This window comes from Prunus avium, chromosome 3 (assembly GCF_965620075.1).
Source record: "Prunus avium chromosome 3, drPruAviu1.hap1.1, whole genome shotgun sequence".
NCBI classification, from domain to species: Eukaryota; Viridiplantae; Streptophyta; class Magnoliopsida; order Rosales; family Rosaceae; genus Prunus; species Prunus avium.
The window spans coordinates 6,397,722-6,416,233 of NC_142286.1; the positions used below are offsets into that span (position 1 = coordinate 6,397,722).

Below are 18,512 nucleotides of genomic sequence, written 5' to 3' on the forward strand. Positions count from 1 at the left end.
TCTTAGCTTTCCACTCTCTTGAATTAAATAAAAAATAAAAAATCAGTGACATCCCTTCTAGTTTTTTGAGTACAAGCGATCGGGGAAGGGCACATGGATAAAAGTAGAATAGCTCAACCAACTGAACTATATCCCACTAATATCCCATTTTAAAAGTGCTTTAAGAAAGTAATTTCTTAATGTACCTCTAAATAATGTATGTCTAGATTATCTAAATGGACGAGTTGAGTTAAGATTACATATGAGTTGGAGTATTGACTTAAGTTGTGGAAAATGAAGTAGAATATTTTAGTCCCTTCTTTTCTTCTTTTGGGTTTTTTTCTCGGTTTAGTTTATATGTCTGAGCCCAAAATGGCTTTTTGGCCCAATTGAATCCAACAGAATCGTGTCGGCCTCTGTGAACTGGTTATACCAGGCCTAGAGTTATTGTTAGGTTGTTTGGTCTTGTTTTGGTCCCTTCGTTAACTATGAACAAAAAACAAAGTACAAATGTCGGTGGGTTGACTTGTCCATATTGTTAGCCTTATTATTATGATATCTCTTGCTCTTTTGAAAAAAAATATTGAAAAGTCAAGGCCATAGGGTACTACACTTTAGCCAGTGGATTATAAGGAAATCGGCACGCACGCATGAAAGACTTTGCGATGATGGGGTGGAAAAAAGCCAATATTTCTTTCATGATATCATGTGTAGTTCAAACACTTGGTAAACGCATGGTTGGAATCCAACGGTAATCTATTCGGCGTTGTTTTTTTATCAGACAGTCTAACAACATAAAATTCCTAGGTTGCAACTACACATATCATGCAAGAATGAACTTAATGAATGGTCCACATTCATGTATAGTCAGACAAGAGAGCATTTTATACCTTCCAACCAAGTTTGTGGTACGGTATGTGATTGATGAAATGCTTCAATGTTATTTTCAACACAAAAAGAAAATTCTTTTTTTTAATTTTTATTGGTTACTGGTTTAAAATCATGCGGACTAAGAAGAAGGTGGCATCCTTTCTCAAAAAAAGGCAAAAGAATAGTTCCCTACACGGGCACCACCTATCTGCAAAGCGAGACAAAAGGCGGTAACATCTCACTCTGTTTTTCTCTCTCTTTCCAACTGTGGAGACATATATTCTAATAAGAAAAATCTTCTGAAAATCTTTTGAAACTAAAGTTGTCTGGATTTTCAACATGCAGAACGACCAATTATTTCTGTTCTTGAAATATATACACTTTGCTTTAAGACTTGGCATGTTGGGTTCAAGAAAAGTTGGTATTTAGCTTCTTTTTATTTTTTAGATTTGTTAAATTGATACATTATAGTTAGTTTGCCATGGACACAAGAAATCTTTATGAAGCCGGTCAGAGTTTACAAGCAAACGGTTCTTCAATTTGGACGGACAATGGAATGGAAGTTTTCTCAAGGACGTCTATGACTTCCAACCATGAAAATGATGAAGACGATCTCATGTGGGCTGCACTTGAAAGACTTCCCACATTCAATCGTTTAAAGAAAGGTTTACTCACTTCTTCACGCGGTGAGGCCAATGAGGTCGATGTACGTAAACTTGGATTCCAAGAAAGGCATAATTTGATTGAGAGGTTGGTGAGAGATGCTGAAACCGGGAACGAGAAGTTCTTAATGAGGCTCAGGGAGCGTCTCGATAGGTAATCAATGAAGAGTGATTAGCTGGTACCGGTTCTTTATATATATATTTGGTCGGTATTCAAGAGAATATTCAAACAATGTACCAGTTACTGTAGATTCATACCTATAACAACACCATCTTTTCACTTCAATCAATTTGTATTAAGCCATTTTCCACCAATTCCTTCTAGAGTTACTCTTGTTTTCGAATCACGCTTAAGGAACTACATAAAGAACCACATTATGTGGGATGCCAACTGATTAATTGGTTTTGTTTTGTGTTGGATGATTGAACTAGTTTTTAACATCTTTCTTGGATATTTGTCAGAGTTGGAGTGGAAGTTCCAACACTGGAAGTCAGATATGAGCATGTCAACATTGAGGCAGAAGCTCATGTAGGAAAAAGGGCTTTGCCTTCATTCTTTAACTTTTACATTAATTTTTTGGAGGTAAACCTGCAATCAAATGAAATCAGTCTAGATTACTTCTTCTTGTTGTACTAAATTAAACACTCATATCGTAATTCTTCCTGATTAACATTGTCCTCCTTTTATTTAATTTTTTTTCAGGGTTTCTTGACCAGTCTCCACTTGCTTAAAAGTAGGAAGAAAAAATTGTCTATCCTTGGTGATCTTAGTGGAATCATTAGGCCTAGCAGGTGAGAATGCAGACTCTGACCCTAAACTTGAAATTACATTTTTAGCTTTTAACCCCAAATTTTGTTACTAATTTTTTGGTTGTTCTGGTTTTGGGGGCTGGTGTGAATTTTAAAGAATAACATTGCTTTTAGGTCCTCCAAGCTCTGGAAGGACCACACTGCTGTTGGCCCTCGCAGGGAAGCTTCCTCTCGATGTAAAGGTAAGGGTGGCTCTAGAGCTTTAGCTGTTCATGGATTTTCATCAATAGAAGCCAGGCTCTGTGTTCAGCTAATTGGCTTCAGTAGAATTGATAAACATTCGAACTTTTCATACAGTTCTCTGGGAAAGTGACATACAATGGCCTTGACATGAATGAATCTGCACCCTGGAGAGCTGCTGCCTACATCAGTCAGCATGATATACATAATCCTGAAATGACTGTAAGAGAAACCTTGGCCTTCTCTTCTAGATGTGATGCAGCGGAACAAGAACAAAAGATAATTTCAAGCAAACTTAACTCCGTTGATTCTAAGAATACCCGGAATTAAAACTCTAATCTGTTAATTCTGAGAATACCCAGGAAAAGAGTAAAGAGATGAGAGAAAAATCTCAATCTTCATTCAATAACAAACATCAATTTCCCTTTCTTACAATTTCATGCATTATTTATAGGTGCCTCTCAATCAAGATGAGATAACTCCTCATAACTCTCCTAAACCTTTCATATCCCAACTTCCCTCCTAGTGATAACTTCACATTAAATCTCCCTATAACTCACAAAGATGAAAAGACTCTCTATAACTTCATTCATGAACCTAGATAACTCCTACGTACGAAGAGACACTTATTTAATATAGGTTATTAAGACTTTCCTCATGCTTGAATGTGATCCCAATGGTCCATGTATGTGTTTGCTAAACTCGCTGCATCAAGATGCCAGGGGATTGGAGCTTGTCATGGTTAGTTTTAATTATGGTCTCATAGTTTATTTACCAGAATTCAGTCCAATTTTTTCTATTTCCAACTTTCAAGAATCATGAACAATTATTATATGGTCATCTGCAGAATGGTTGGCAGAATTGTCAAGGAGAGAGAAAGCACAAAATATTCATCCTGATCCTGATATTGATGTCTTCATGAAGGTGGAAAACTGAAGCTAGATGAATCTGTTTTTCTGGGATTTTGGTTATGACTATCTATGAATCCATATTCATTGTAGCTAAAATGTATTTCAAGATATCTAGCATGAATAAATCTTCAGTTTTTATAGTCAGCCGATTAAAACTAATATTTGGTGTTTCCAATGCTCCAGGCAGCATCTATAGAAGGGCAGAAGGCAAGTGTTGTCACAGATTATGTTCTGAAGGTATATGACAATCTGTCTTCATTAATTGCTTTAAAAAACAATCCAATTTAAACAATTGATAAATAACTTTGCTTTCCACTTGCAGATTTTGGGACTAGACATATGTGCAGACACCATGGTTGGGGATGCAATGCTAAGGGGTATTTCGGGTGGTCAAAGAAAGCGTGTCACAACAGGTAAATCATCACACATTTTTATTTTTGAATAAAATGTATTTATCTGAATATCTTTGTCGATTGCATTGCAGGTGAGATGCTGGTTGGACCAGCAAAGGTTCTGTTCATGGATGAGATATCTACTGGTTTGGATAGCTCAACAACTTTTCAAATTGTGAACTCGCTAAGGCAATTCATTCGCATTCTCAATGGCACTGCTGTTATTGCTCTCCTCCAGCCACCACCAGAAACTTATGAACTTTTTGATGACATTATACTCCTCTCCGATGGTCAGATTGTGTATCAGGGGCTCCGTGAACATGTGCTAGAGTTTTTTGAGTCTTTAGGCTTCAAGTGTCCTGAAAGAAAAGGAGTGGCAGATTTCTTGCAAGAAGTAAGTGTAAACTCCACTTTATTTCCTTTTGTTAGAAGCCTATAAATATGTTATTGATCCCTTAAATTTATGTGCCCTACCCATATCCTTAATATAATCTTTTTGCATAATTGATTAATTTCTGTAGGTGACCTCAGAGAAAGATCAGGAGCAATATTGGGCTAATAGGGATGAGACTTACAGATTTGTCACAGTCAAGGAATTTTCTGATGCATTCCAGTCATTCCATGTGGGAAAGAGGATTAATGAGGAGCTGGCTATTCCATATGACAAGAGCAAACAGAGTGCAGACATTTTGGCACCCCAAAAATATGGTGTTGGAAAGAAAGACCTCTTCAAAGCCTGCATGTCAAGAGAATACTTGCTAATGAAGAGGAACTCATTTGTCTACGTATTCAAGTTTGCTCAAGTGGGTGATAAATCTATTTTAGTATTTAGTTGAACTATATACAATACATTGTCATGCATCTATAATTCCTTAATCTTCTTTGTTCTAACAGCTTATAGTAATGGCAATAATCACAATGACACTCTTCCTGCGGACAAAGATGCACCGAGATTCAATTACTGACGGAGGCATTTTCTCTGGTGCCTTATTTTTCGGTTTGATAATGGTCATGTTGAACGGAATGGCAGAGCTCAGTTTGACCATTGCCAAACTTCCTGTTTTTTACAAGCTAAGGGACCTCATGTTCTTCCCTGCCTGGGCATATGCACTTCCTGGATGGTTCCTCAAGATCCCCATCTCATTTGTAGAAGTTGCAATTTGGGTTTTCTTCACCTACTATGTCATTGGTTTCGATCCAAATGTGAATAGGTAATTATATATACCTGGATTTGTAGATGTGTAGGAAACATTTGTTCACATTTTTTTTCACTTTCTGTTCTGTTAATCTATGCATGTGCAGGTTGTTTAGACAATACCTTATATTCGTACTTGTTCATCAAATGGCTTCTGGATTATTTCGACTTCTTGCAGCACTTGGTAGGAATATGATTGTTGCTAGCACATTTGGGTCATTTGCACTACTGGTACTTTTTGTGAATGGTGGCTTTGTTCTGTCACGAGGTATGATTTGAGTTTGACATCAAACTAAACTTACCTCACAAGAAAGTCCCCATAAAGCTTCTTTCTTTCACTTTTCTTTGTTGCAGTGGATATAAAAAAATGGTGGAAATGGGCTTACTGGATATCGCCACTGATGTATGGGCAGAATGCAGTAGCAGCAAACGAGTTCCTCGGGCACAGCTGGAAGCATGTAACCTATTGGTTTAGCCATGTAAAACAATATTTCTGTGATTGTCTTGTAATCTCTCTAACGTCTGAACTTCTTCCATATGAAAGGTTCTTCCAAATACAGCACAACCATTGGGAATTGTATTTTTGAAGTCTAGAGGATTTTTTCCACACGAATACTGGTATTGGATAGGAGTTGGGGCGCTGATAGGATTTATGCTACTATTCAACTTGGCTTATGTTTTTGCCCTCACTTACCTCGACTGTGGGTACTTTCCCTTGAATTCATAACTTGAAAAGTGAGAGCCTATGTGTTAACACTGTTCAAATAATTTTGCAGCTTATGACAAGGCTCAGGCTAGTCAATCAGAAGAGTCTCAAACAAATGAAGCTGAAAATGCAGGTGACAATGCTTGAAAGTTAGCCGTGTCATTGAGAAGTTTATGACGTTATATATTCATCCTTTCATAAGCTAAATACGTTTAACTGATATGCAGGGAACAAGGCTGGCACCGAGATCCATTCAAATAAGAAAAAAGGAGTGACTCTTCCCTTTCAACAGCAATCACTCACTTTTGATGACATTTTGTACTCTGTTGATATGCCACAGGTAACTAACAACTCTAAACTTTTAGGATTCAAGTAGAGCTTATTGTCTTGGCTTTTTTACAACAGCACAGTCATGTTAAACGAAACATACTATTTTAATTCAACTTGCAGGAAATGAAGAACCAGGGTGTCAGTGAGGATAAGTTGGTGCTACTAAAGGGTGTGAGTGGTGCTTTCAGGCCTGGCGTGCTCACAGCTCTGATGGGTGTTAGTGGTGCTGGTAAAACCACTTTGATGGATGTTCTAGCTGGTAGGAAAACTGGTGGTTATATTGAGGGTGAGATCAAAATTTCTGGATACCCCAAAAAACAAGAAACATTTGCTCGAATTTCAGGGTATTGTGAACAAAATGATATCCATTCTCCTTATGTTACTGTCTATGAGTCTTTGCTTTTTTCTGCTTGGCTCCGCCTACCGCCTGAAGTCAATTCTTCAACAAGAAAGGTTGATGCCTCAAACCCTCTTTTATCTGGATAATGAAGGATAGCTTCATAACTCAATTAGAACCTTAAGTATTCATCAGCTATAGCAATTCTAAATGCTAAGTAATTGCAGATGTTCGTGGAGGAAGTCATGGAGCTTGTGGAACTAAAGCCTTTGAGGCAAGCTCTAGTTGGATTGCCGGGTGTGAATGGTCTCTCAACTGAGCAACGGAAGAGGCTCACAATTGCTGTTGAACTAGTGGCAAACCCCTCCATAATATTCATGGATGAGCCTGTTGGAAAATTGGCTCGCTTAAAGGATACAAAGTATTGGACCAGCGACCGGTCGTTTCTACACAGATTCGAAGTCTGAAGCTAAGTCGACGAGCGACCGGTCGCAGGAAGACATTTCGAAGTCTGGAGACTCTGTGCAAAAGCGACCGGTCGCAAATGACCTGCGACCGGTCGCCCAACACGTGCTGTTTCGAATCAGCACTGTTTCTCAACAGTTTCTTTAGTGTGCTATCGTTTTCTACCCACTTGCAAGGATATTTTAAGTCACTTCAGACTTAAATGAAAGGTGGCAAGTTGCTGGGAAGCCAAGGGAGCAAATTAAGGAAAGATGTTGGCTTGTTTCAAGGAGTTCCCACCCTATGATTCTAAAAGGAGTGGCTGAACATGAAGCCATGAATGGAGAGCCTTTTGTCTGCCCAATGTGTGGTCCAAGTCAGGAAACCAAGGGGAGAACGTGGGAGGAAAAGAATAAGTCTTTTCTCAAGCCCAAAGACTTGTCTATTATATGGAAGAGGAAACAAAAGAGATAGTGAATGAGGCAAAGTAGCTGGAAACTAGTGAGTCAAGTAGAAGAGAGAGTTCTCAAGTGTATCAAGGTGTTGAGCAAGGGTGTGAGAGAAACAGATTGTGAGGGTAGTGTTCTAAGGGGGTTTTCAGTTGTAAACCAAAGTTGTAACCTATCTTCATTAGTGAAATTTCTCAAGGGGATCACCAATAGGATGTAGGCAAAATTTGCTGAACCTCTATAAACACTTGTGTCATTTGTGCTTGGTTATTTTCTGTGTGTGTGTGTAAGGACTCATCCATCATTGAGTCTTGTCCAAAGTCCATCAACAACAAGGTCTAAAGGGGAGTGAATTGGTTTTAATTCACTACAGAGCCAACTTCGGGGCTGGATGCCAGAGCTGCTGCAATTGTCATGAGAACAGTTAGGAACACTGTGGACACTGGAAGAACAGTTGTTCACAATTCATCAGCCAAGCATTGACATATTTGAAGCTTTTGATGAGGTGAGAAATTTTGGAATATCATTAAAGTGACATATTCCCATGGTTTACCTTTTTATCTAACAGTAATACAATGAACATGAGGTTCCAGCTATTGTTGATGAAGCGTGGAGGGGAAGAGATCTATGTAGGGCCTTTAGGTTACCATTCTTGTGATTTGGTCAAGTATTTTGAGGTATGTCTTAATGATAAATACGCAATGGAACAATAAGTTTTTGTGTTAATCCACATGCTTTTAGTGACATGGAAGTTGCAATTCATATAGGACGTCCAAGGAGTCAGTAAAATTATAGACGGTTACAACCCTGCAACTTGGATGTTGGAAGTTAGCTCTTCAGCACAAGAAAAGGCTTTAGGGGTTGATTTTTCCAAAGTGTACAAAAATTCTGAACTGTATCGGTAGGTACTTTTGTAAATGCACGACTGATAGCAGTGCAAGGCAGTAAAACACATCTAATTATTTGGAATTTTGTATTCATCTAGCCTCGTCAGTGTAACGATGATTACATAGTAAGAATATGATATGAAGTTGTACAATTGTTTGGCTTGTGTTTCAGGAGAAACAAAGAACTTATTAGACAACTAAGCATACCTCCTCCTGATTCCAGAGACCTCCATTTCCCATCTAGATACTCTCAGTCATTCTTTTCTCAGTACATGGCATGCTTTTGGAAACAAAGATTGTCCTATTGGCGCAATCCACCGTATACTGCTGTAAGATTTTTGTTCACAACTATCATAGCCCTCATGTTTGGCACAATGTTCTGGGACCTTGGCTCCAAAACGTAAGCTACATCGACTGATTCTTGATTGAAGGTTCAACCTATCGTAATTTCTATCTACATATAAACACATTATTATAAAAATTGTAGGAAAAATCAGCAGGACCTGTTTAATGCAATGGGTTGTATGTATTGTGCTGTTCAATTCATTGGAGTCCAAAATGCTAGTAGTGTGCAGCCAGTAGTTTCAGTTGAACGAACTGTCTTCTACAGAGAAAAAGCGGCTGGAATGTATTCACCCTTAGCATATGCCTTGTCGCAGGTAATCAATTTACACAACTATCATACTTCATCTCATAATGAGCCAATATGCATATATGTTTCTATAAGCAACGTCCATGTTTTCTGCAGATTATAATTGAGCTTCCATACATTTTTGCACAAACTGTGGCATACGCTGTCATAGTGTATTCAATGATGGGACATGAGTGGACCGCGGCTAAATTCTTTTGGTACCTATACTTCATGTACTTCTCATTGTTATATTTCACATTTTATGGGATGATGGCTGTGGCCGTGACACCAAATTACCACATAGCTACTATAATTTCCTCTGCATTTTATGGAGTGTGGAACCTGTTTTCGGGATTTGTTGTCCCACGAACTGTAAGTACTGCCTTCATATAACTAGTTCCTCTTAAATGCCACATTTGTTTCGAGCGTAGCTCGATGCTAATAAAACTGTGCCTGGCTAATGACAGCGAATTCCTGTGTGGTGGATATGGTATTATTGGATATGTCCAGTTGCTTGGACCTTGTATGGACTGGTTGCATCACAATATGGAGATATAGACGACGTGCTTGACAATGGTGAAACAGTTAAACAGTTTTTGAAAGATTATTTTGGCTTCAAACATGATTTTCTAGGAGTAGTGGCAGGTGTTGTTGCTGCATTTGTGGTTCTCTTTGGATTAATGTTTTCCATTTCCATTAAGGTTTTCAATTTCCAAAAGCGGTAGAAAGTGAGCTTCCATATTTACATTGGATGTTACAGGTTATAACCACCACTGCACTGATAGATAGATGAAAGTTATTATCAGTCTGTCAATTTACATAGGATTTGTAGTATGTATACAATCGTAGGTAGATGAAAGTTCTTATCAATGTATTTATTAGTAGAAATCATTTCTAGCTAAGAGCGGCGCCCCCATCGGAGTTGTCAAATTCTCTTTTTTATGACCTATATGGACTGGAAACCAAAATTTGATATCTCCATGCCTCTTATCTCCCCATTCAATACGTAAAATTTATTTTCTGGCACAAGCAAATCAAAAGAACATGTGGAATCCATTTTGGCTAGGTTTGAGATGATTTCAATGTTTGGTGCACACGAAAGAAAAACCCCAAACATACTAACTAAAATGTAAAAACTTTATAAAATTTTGGCAACAAATTTGAGACATAATTATCCAATATTTGGCATACCAATCAAATTTCACATTTATACATATGGCTTAAGCAAAGCTGCAAAACTCAGTGCAAAAATCCTAACCCTTACAAGTACTTACCAAAGCATGCTTTGTGTACTGAGACATTGGTTGCCATTGCTGGTCCAAATAGATGACTAGGTTTTGCTTTTCTTGGTTTGGCCTGATTTCTGCATAAGTTTTCTATATTTCAGGGGTTGCTGAAAATTAAGAAACCTTAAACCATTGAGCATGGTACTTAGTTCCTACAATGACTTGCTAAGTTCTTGTTCGACAAGGAATTACAATGACTCGATAGGTTTCTTGTTTTAGCAGTCTAAATTTGTCATTTACAAATAACAAAAAGAAACATCTATCGAGTTTGGAAATTAAACGCCCTAATAGAGAAGGCAAAGATGAATCCAAAGAGCACTGTAATCCCAACATGCACAGCTGCAACCACTCCCACAAAATCATGCTTGAAACCAAAGTAATCATCCAAAAATTGTTTGACAGTTTCACCATTGTCGAGCACATGGTTTAGATCGCCAAACTGTGATGCAACCAATCCATACAACGTCCAAGCCACAGGACATGCCCAGTAATACCATCTCCACCATATAGGAATCCTCTGTTCGTGGCCAGGTAGTAATATAAAATTGACAAAAGGAACAATTAGTAATTTGGGTATTTATATGCTGAAAACTTATTCTAATCCAGAACACTAATTAAGCAACACTTACCGGTCGTGGGACAATGAATCCTGAAAAGAGGTTCCATATTCCATAAAATGCAGAGGAAACAATAGAAGCAATGTGATGGTTTGGTGTCACAGCCACAGTCATCATGCCATAAAGTGTGAAGTACAACAATGTGAAGTACATAAAGAATAGATACCAAAAGAATTTGACCAGAGTCATCTTAAATCCGATCAACGTATAAGTTATGACTCCATAGACCACAGCTTGTACTAAAATATATGGAAGCTCAATCAAAACCTGTGACAAGAAAGAAGTTGAATAATACATGTATATATGTGTATATATATATATATATATAGAGAGAGAGAGAGAGAGAGAGAGAGAGAGAGAATTAAATTTGGTCATTGAAACAGTTGACAATCCAAGAATCATTTCACCTGTGCAAATGCATATGGCAAGGCTGAATACATCCCTGCAGCCTTTTCTCTGTAGAAGACAGTTCTTTCAACAGCAACTACAGGCTGCACAGATGTAGCGTTTTGGACCCCAAGGAAGAGAACAGCAGTATACATAGATCCCATTGCATTGAACAGATCTTGTTGCCTTTTCCTGCATCTCATATTACAGAGTAAATTTCAATACAGGAAAAGTGAAAAATAAAATAATAATAATCCTGATGAGTTTCACCAACTCAATTCTTTGTTTCCATGTCCTTACTTACGTTTTGGAGCCGAGTTTCCAGAAAATCGTCCCAAACATCAGTGCTATGACAATTGTGAAGAGAAATTTTACAGCTGTGTATAATGGATTGCGCCAATATGACCAATGTTGTTTCCATAAGCAAGCAATGGTTTGGGTCAGAAACGATTGCGTGTATTGAGTAGGGAAATAGAGGTCCTTTGAAGAAGGAGCAGGTGTGCTGAAGTCTTTAATAAGTTGCTTGTTTCTCCTGAACCATATTATGCCAGGCAAAGATTTCAGCTACTGATGTAAGATAAATAAACATGGGAAGGGATGTTTCAGCGTTTTTTCCTTTATAGGTGTAAGCTATCTTACAATGTAGCAGTGACATATCAAGTAACAGACCTGTATAGCTCAGAAGTTTTGTAAACTTGGGCAAAATCAATCTTCAAATCTAATTCCTGTGCTGATGTTGTAACTTCCAACATCCAAGTCGCTGGATTATAACCATCTTTTATTTTACTTATTCCTTCGATTCCCTTGATTCAAAGAAAATAATGTTAATTCACGGTAAACCATGTATAATATAAGTGAAGGAAGAATAAAAAACATTCAATGTTGGATATATTTATGGAAATAGGATCCTCTACTTGTATTTTTGGTGCTTATATAGTTCTTATTTTTAAAACTATGTTTGTAGTTACTTTTCAATATAAATCCGGAACGACATAGTTTTAGACATAAACACGATCCAAGCACGAAAAAGACAAGTAGTCCCAAATCCATCTTGATATGTGGTTCATGACATCCTACCTCAAAATACTTAATTAGATGGAAAGAGTGACGACCCAATGGCCCTACATATATTTCTTCTCCTCCACGCTTCAGTAGGAGTAGCTGCAACCACATTCTTATTCATCATGCATATTTATATGAGAAAGAACCTAAAACAACCTCTAGATTCCAATCAATTAACATTTCTCACCTCATCAAAACCTTCAAATATGTCAATGCTGGGCTGGTGGATGGTGCAAACAACTGTTCTGCCAGTATCCACTGTGTTCCTAACTGTTCTCATGACAATTGCAGCAGCTCTTGCATCCAACCCTGAAGTTGGCTCATCCATGAATATTATCGAGGGGTTCGCTACTAGCTCAACGGCAATGGTTAGCCTTTTGCGCTGCTCAGTTGAGAGGCCATTCACTCCAGGCAGCCCAACAAGTGCTTGCCTCAATGAGGTGAGTTCCACAAGTTCCATCACTTCCTCAATGAACATCTTTAGAAGAATTTCAGAATTAGAAATTAAAATCATGATAGCCAAGTAAATTTGCAAGCCACTTATGATCAAGTTGCATACTTTCTATAGAAGGCTTCTTTCCATTGATATAGAAAATCAAGAAAAGGCCATTTGTGATTTTCTCCTATTAGGCCTACTTTTGTATCATGTCCGCCCTAGACATAGCAAGTTTTTTGAATCACATAAAGTTGTGTTTGCTTTTTTATATTTGCTATATTTGCTTTTATTCATATTTCTTTTTCAGATTTACTACATGATTTGCACAGTTCTTTTTACATACCTTGGCATGTGATTACCGGAAGTTTAATGTTAGGAAAAATGAATAAGGTGAATTTGACAACCCAATTTTGACTTGTTTTGGATTGTTCACAAATCATAAACCCTGAAACAGATTCTGGTTTTAGATATTATCATACTGACCTTTCTGGTTTCGGACTTGACTTCCGGTGGCAAACGAAGCCATGCCGAGTAGATCAAAGACTCATGGACAGTTACATGAGGGGAATGGATGTCATTTTGCTCACAGTATCCAGAAATCCGGGCAAAGGTTTCTTGCTTCTTTGGGTAGCCCGAAATTTTGATGTCCCCTTCAATATATCCACCAGTTTTCCTACCCGCCAGTACATCCATGAGAGTGGTTTTACCAGCACCACTTACTCCCATCAAAGCTGTTAAAACACCTGGCCTGAAAGCACCACTCACACCCTTCAGAAGCACTAATTTGTCCTGCATGACACCTTGGATCTTCATTTCCTGCAGTTTCATACTTTGTTGGATATAGTTGTTTTGGAAGTAACCTAACAAAACAAACTAAAACAGTGTATTTGATTTCGGAATGAAACTTTTGGAATTGTACTCATTTTTGGTTTGAAGTTACCTGTGGCATGTCAACTGAGTAAATAATTTCATCAAAGGTGATGGAATGGGGTTCAAATGGAAGAACCATCCCTCTTTTCGTGTTATGAATAGTCTGGAGAGAAACTTCTGTCCTATTTTGACCCTTACTCTCTGCATGCCAATTAAAATTAGTTGTCACCTAAGGGCAGTAACATAAGAAGTACAAAAACACAGACAACCTTTGGAGGTGCTCGGTGCACATTATGGATGAGATTTAGCACCTGTCTTGGAACGTTCACTTGAGCTATTTTGATTGCGTGGTAATATGCCCATTCTCTCGGTTCTGCCATCATTTTCATTGCTTTGGGAATCTTCTGATCTAACAGCCTGAGGCTTCCCCAGTGCTGCATAATAAGTTTTTGGTACATTAGTAGATAACTCAATTTGTAAAATGTTTAAGTGGATGTATAAGGTAGATATACCCACGGTTTAGGTAGGAGAGAGCTACAATGTAGCAACTGTTGAATAGTAATACAAATCCAGCCATTGCCCCAACACCTATCCAATACCAGTATGCATGTGGAAAGAACCCACGAGACTTTAAAACTTCAACTCCTAGAGACACTGTCGAGTTTGGGAGTACCTTTTATAGGAAAGTAAATTCACACATCAGATGAGTTTGAAGAAAGAAACACAAAATTATATAAATGATTTTGAAGAAACAAATACAAGATGATTTTCAATAAATTACATGTCTCCAATTCTTCCCAAGTAATTCATTAACTACTACTGCATTCTGACCGTACATCATAGGCGAAATCCAGTAACCCCATTTCCACCACTTTCTAATATTATCTGTGAAATTAAGGAATGCCAGAAGCATCATATTAGCTGCAATGAAATTATGAGAAGAAAGTCTTTCCCATGAATAAATTATGTCTTAACATTGCTGGTACCTCTAGAAAGCACGAAGCCACCCAATGTAAACATTATGAGCAATGCGAATGAACCCAAGGTGTTAGCAAGAACCAAGTTCCTACACGCTGCTGCAATTAAACGGAATAATGCAGAAGCCATCTGGCTAACAAGTATCAGCAGTATATATTGCCTAAGCAACCTGCAGCATGTGCAAAAAACCATGCATCAAGGATTGGTATGCATGACAAACATGTGAGTTATGATGTTTTTACTCGTTTACCGTTCTATACTTGGATCAAATCCAATCACATAGTAGGTAGTGAACACCCAAAGTGCTACTTCTACAATTGTTATTGGGATCTTGAGAATCCATGTTGGAAGAGCATATGTCCATGCAGGGTAGAAGAAGAGGTCCCTTTGCTTATAAAATACAGGAAGCTTTATGATGGTCATGGGAAGCTCTGACATCCCATTAAACATAACCATGATCATGGTGAAGAACAAAGCGCCAGCGTAAACTCCTCCATCATTTACTGAATCACGGGGCATCTTGGTTCGTAGGAAGAGTGTCATGGAAATCAGAGCCACAACTGTCAGCTAGAAGCAGGAAAAAGGATTATTACAAATTATAAAACTTCTGTCCAAAATATTAAATCAAGAACTAAAATATATATAATTATAACTTACTTGGATCAGCTTGAAGATGTAGACAAAGGCATTCCTCTTTGCTAGCAAATATTCTCTTGAAAAGCAAGCTTTCAACAGTTCTCCCTTTTTAAGACCATACTCCTTGGTTGTCAAGGCTGCTGGGTGGTTTTTACTCTTGTCAAATGGAACTGACAGTTCATCTCCTATTTTCTGTCCCGCATGGAATGATTGGAATGCCTCGTTAAATTCCTTGACTGTAATGAATCTATAAGGCTCATCTTTGCATGCCCAATACTGCTCCTGATCTTTCCTTGATGTCACCTATGGCAAATTTTAATGATGCATAGAATGAGATAGGTCACTCCACATGAAATTTTCATCATGTACTACACCAATCTATGATAAATAGGAGAGAACAGAAAATTATATAAATACACCTAGCTACCTCTTGTAGGAAGTCAGCAATGCCTTTCCTCTCGGGACATTTAAAACCCATAGATTCAAAAAACTCAAGCACGTGTTCACGAGATCCCTGGTACACAATCTGGCCATCCGAAAGGAGGATAATATCATCAAAGAGCTCATAAGTCTCTGGTGCTGGCTGGAGGAGTGAGATGACAACCGTTCCATTAAGAATGTGAACGTATTGCTTGATGGAATTCACAATTTGAAATGTTGTCGAGCTATCCAAACCAGTTGATATCTCGTCCATGAACAATGCGTTTGCTGGTCCAACAAGCATCTCACCTGTACATAAAATTTTTAAAATACTAAAAACTAGAAATGTGTGCAGACAAGAACAATTTGATGATGTGCATTACATTGGTTGTTGAATTTCTTTACCTGTTGTAACACGCTTTCTTTGTCCTCCAGAGATGCCTCTTAACATTTCATCCCCTACTATGGTATCAGCACAGACTTCTAGTCCAAGAATCTATTAATAAAAATGACTTAGATATAACTGAGTTTAGAAAATTGTCTAGTGCTTTCTGAAAGGACTCTTATGATCAAAGGTAAAGTTCTCGGTGTTTTTTACCTTTAGAATGTAATCTGTCACTACATTCACCTCCTGCCCTTCGGTTGCTATGGCCTACAATATCAGAAGCCAATAAAGTAAGTATTCTTGACTCGAAAAAAGTCAATAAATTTATTCACTTAGGTAATATGAAGCAAGAAAGCAAAATTATAACTTTCAGTTACTGTAAAGTTTTCATGGCATAATTTCCACCAGAAGGGAAGGTTGGGGAAAACAGAATCTCATGAATCCTGAAAGTTAGTGTTTCTATGTAATACCTATCATTTCAGAGAAGTTAAATTCATGTTCTTCTCACAAAATAACCAAGTCCATGCTATACACTCTGCCTCTGTGTGTGTGTGTTCAACAATGGACAGTAGCTTTTTTTTCTCACCTTCATGAAGACATCAATGTCTGGATCAGGCTTGATATTAGCAGCTTTCTCTCTTCTGCACAACTCTGAAAGCATATCTACAGATGACCAAAATGAAAACGAATCATTTACATATATCTAAATCCTTTTGTGTACCCCAAAAATAGATATGGAATGAAAAGAAAAACAGTTCCACGAATGAGCTAACCATAGCGTGTTCCAACCCCTTGGCATCTTGCAGAAAAGGCCAAGGTTTCCCTTACAGTCATTTCTCCAACATGAAGATCATGTTGACTGATGTAGGCAGCAGTTTTTTGGGGTACAAATTCATTCATTTCATGGCCATTATAAGTCACCCTTCCAGAAAGCTGAGGCATAACATTTGGTCTTCAAATTAGTTACAAGATCATTCAGATTTTTCCGAAAACCAATTAGAGAAAGATTTAAAGGTATTAATGAGATTCCTTTGCACCTTTAGATCTGGATCAAGCTTTCCTGCCAAAGCCAATAACAGTGTGGTCTTGCCAGAACTTGGAGGACCCAATAGCAATGTCATTCTAAAAGAAGAACACAAAACAAATGAATATCATTTTCTTTTTTTCTTCTAAAAGTGAGGAAGGTAAAAGAAGACAAACTAGCCCTTTGCTCACCTGCGAGGCTTTATGATTCCACTAACACTGTGGAGGATAGACAAATTTTTCTTCCTATTTGAAAAAATATGGAGACGATTCAAGATGCCCTTCAAAATCAATGGCAAAAGCTGATTAAACTTTGAGGACAATATCACTGAAAAATTATTAAACCAAAAACATCAACCTCTGTGCGTGCAGAGCTTCTTCCTACATAAACTTCTGCTGCATCATTACCTCGAGTATGTTAACGATGAAGTTAAAGAGTGTAGGCAAAGCCCTGCTTCCTACATAAGCTTCGGCTTCTACCTTCAGATGCTCGTATCGAACTTCAATTGTTGGAAGATCAATTCCAACTCTGAGAATATTCAAGAAACAGAAACAACCCATCAAAGAACGTTCAATTAAAAAGCATAAAACAAACGTTTGATCTGATCACACAGTTTTTTTCCACTACTAAATAATCCAACACTGGAATTTCATCGTAAATTTGGATTTTTTTAGGAGGTTGTAACTGGAATTGGAACATCTTTCCCTCATGTTGGTTTATCTTCTTTTTTTTTGGTCGGAAAGCCACTTACACCAAAATGAACTCAAACAATAAATGCAAAACAAAAAGACATAAAGCATGTTGGTTTATCTATGTTCCTGAACCTACAAAGAATAATTCTTTTTATAGCTGAACTGAATTTTTATGAGAAGAACACAGTAAACCTGTTTGTTTTCATAGCTTTCTTATTACCTATGGATACGATTCTTGAGCTTCAACAAGAACCTCTCATTGTCCTCTTCAGCGCCTTTCAGAAACCTCTCAATCAATTCCTTTCTTTCTTGAAAGTCAAGATTTGGTATATCAACTTCATTAGCCTCGCCAGCCGGCGAAGTCAGTATACCTTTTCTCAAACGATTATAAGTAGGAAGCTTCTGCAGTGCTGCCCATTTAAGAGCTGCTTCGTCGTCTTCTTCACGTGAAGACCTCGAAAAAACTTCCACACCATTGTTCCTCCATCTCATAGAACTGCCTAATTGGAGACTGTTGCCAGCTCTGTAAATCTCACCACCCTCCATTTCATCAAAAACCCACCAAGTTAAGCACAGAAGCTCTAACTTTCACCGATGGAGCCAAGATTTTGAATTCAGAAGAAAAGAACAGAAATTGGCCCTTGGAAAACTTGTAGCCAAACCCCACTAGAAAAACAAGTGTTGGTTTTGCTCTGTTTGCTTTCTTCACGACAGTGCAATACAATTTATACTGTAAAAGCATATATGAAAACAATAAATACACAAAAAAAGAAAGTCAAATCTCATTTCCAAAACTACTTGAATGTGAACCGTGTTCAATTTAAACAACAATCTGAAATTTGCTCAAAGAAATGATCTCCACTGTCCAAAATTTGACACCTTGGAGGAGAGAGAAGCAATTAATGCATGTCGTGAGGAAACTGAGAAGAACTTACA

General features: G+C 37.8%; 1 protein-coding gene and 1 pseudogene across 2 annotated transcripts; one reads left to right on the forward strand and one right to left on the reverse strand.

Moving 5' to 3' along the window:
• The first annotated feature begins 550 nt into the window (after nt 1–550).
• LOC110760067 (pleiotropic drug resistance protein 1-like) lies at nt 551–9,836 on the forward strand (annotated as a pseudogene). Its single transcript, XR_015834466.1, has 26 exons — nt 551–1,665; nt 1,974–2,094; nt 2,215–2,303; nt 2,419–2,503; nt 2,619–2,759; nt 3,224–3,242; nt 3,349–3,425; nt 3,596–3,649; nt 3,735–3,825; nt 3,897–4,198; nt 4,326–4,607; nt 4,699–5,015; nt 5,107–5,267; nt 5,354–5,457; nt 5,544–5,700; nt 5,776–5,838; nt 5,933–6,045; nt 6,156–6,488; nt 6,600–6,761; nt 7,641–7,770; nt 7,859–7,942; nt 8,033–8,166; nt 8,325–8,552; nt 8,640–8,811; nt 8,901–9,155; nt 9,251–9,836. The product of XR_015834466.1 is annotated as a pleiotropic drug resistance protein 1-like (transcript).
• Nucleotides 9,837–9,942: 106 nt separating this feature from the next.
• Nucleotides 9,943–18,297, reverse strand: LOC110760076 (pleiotropic drug resistance protein 1). Its single transcript, XM_021962264.2, has 24 exons — nt 17,797–18,297; nt 17,292–17,412; nt 17,076–17,164; nt 16,898–16,982; nt 16,634–16,793; nt 16,447–16,523; nt 16,074–16,127; nt 15,881–15,971; nt 15,483–15,784; nt 15,077–15,358; nt 14,670–14,986; nt 14,428–14,588; nt 14,223–14,326; nt 13,958–14,114; nt 13,753–13,875; nt 13,512–13,642; nt 13,055–13,387; nt 12,323–12,613; nt 12,151–12,234; nt 11,743–11,876; nt 11,378–11,605; nt 11,094–11,265; nt 10,699–10,953; nt 9,943–10,586 (listed from the first exon to the last, which is right to left on the reverse strand). The coding sequence occupies exons 1-24, from the start codon at nt 18,120–18,122 to the stop codon at nt 10,329–10,331; spliced, it is 4,335 nt and encodes a 1,444-aa protein (XP_021817956.1). The 5' UTR covers nt 18,123–18,297; the 3' UTR covers nt 9,943–10,328.
• Between the last annotated feature and the right edge of the window lie 215 nt (nt 18,298–18,512).

Excerpts from the sequence above, each read along its gene's own strand:
- LOC110760076 (XM_021962264.2), bottom strand. The coding sequence starts at position 18,122 with ATGGAGGGTGGTGAGATTTACAGAGCTGGCAACAGTCTCCAATTAGGC. Across the intron at positions 15,785-15,880 it reads AAGAAAGCGTGTTACAACAG|GTGAGATGCTTGTTGGACCA; the intron begins GTAAAGAAATTC and ends TTTTATGTACAG. Across the intron at positions 10,954-11,093 it reads TGCCATATGCATTTGCACAG|GTTTTGATTGAGCTTCCATA; the intron begins GTGAAATGATTC and ends TTCTTGTCACAG.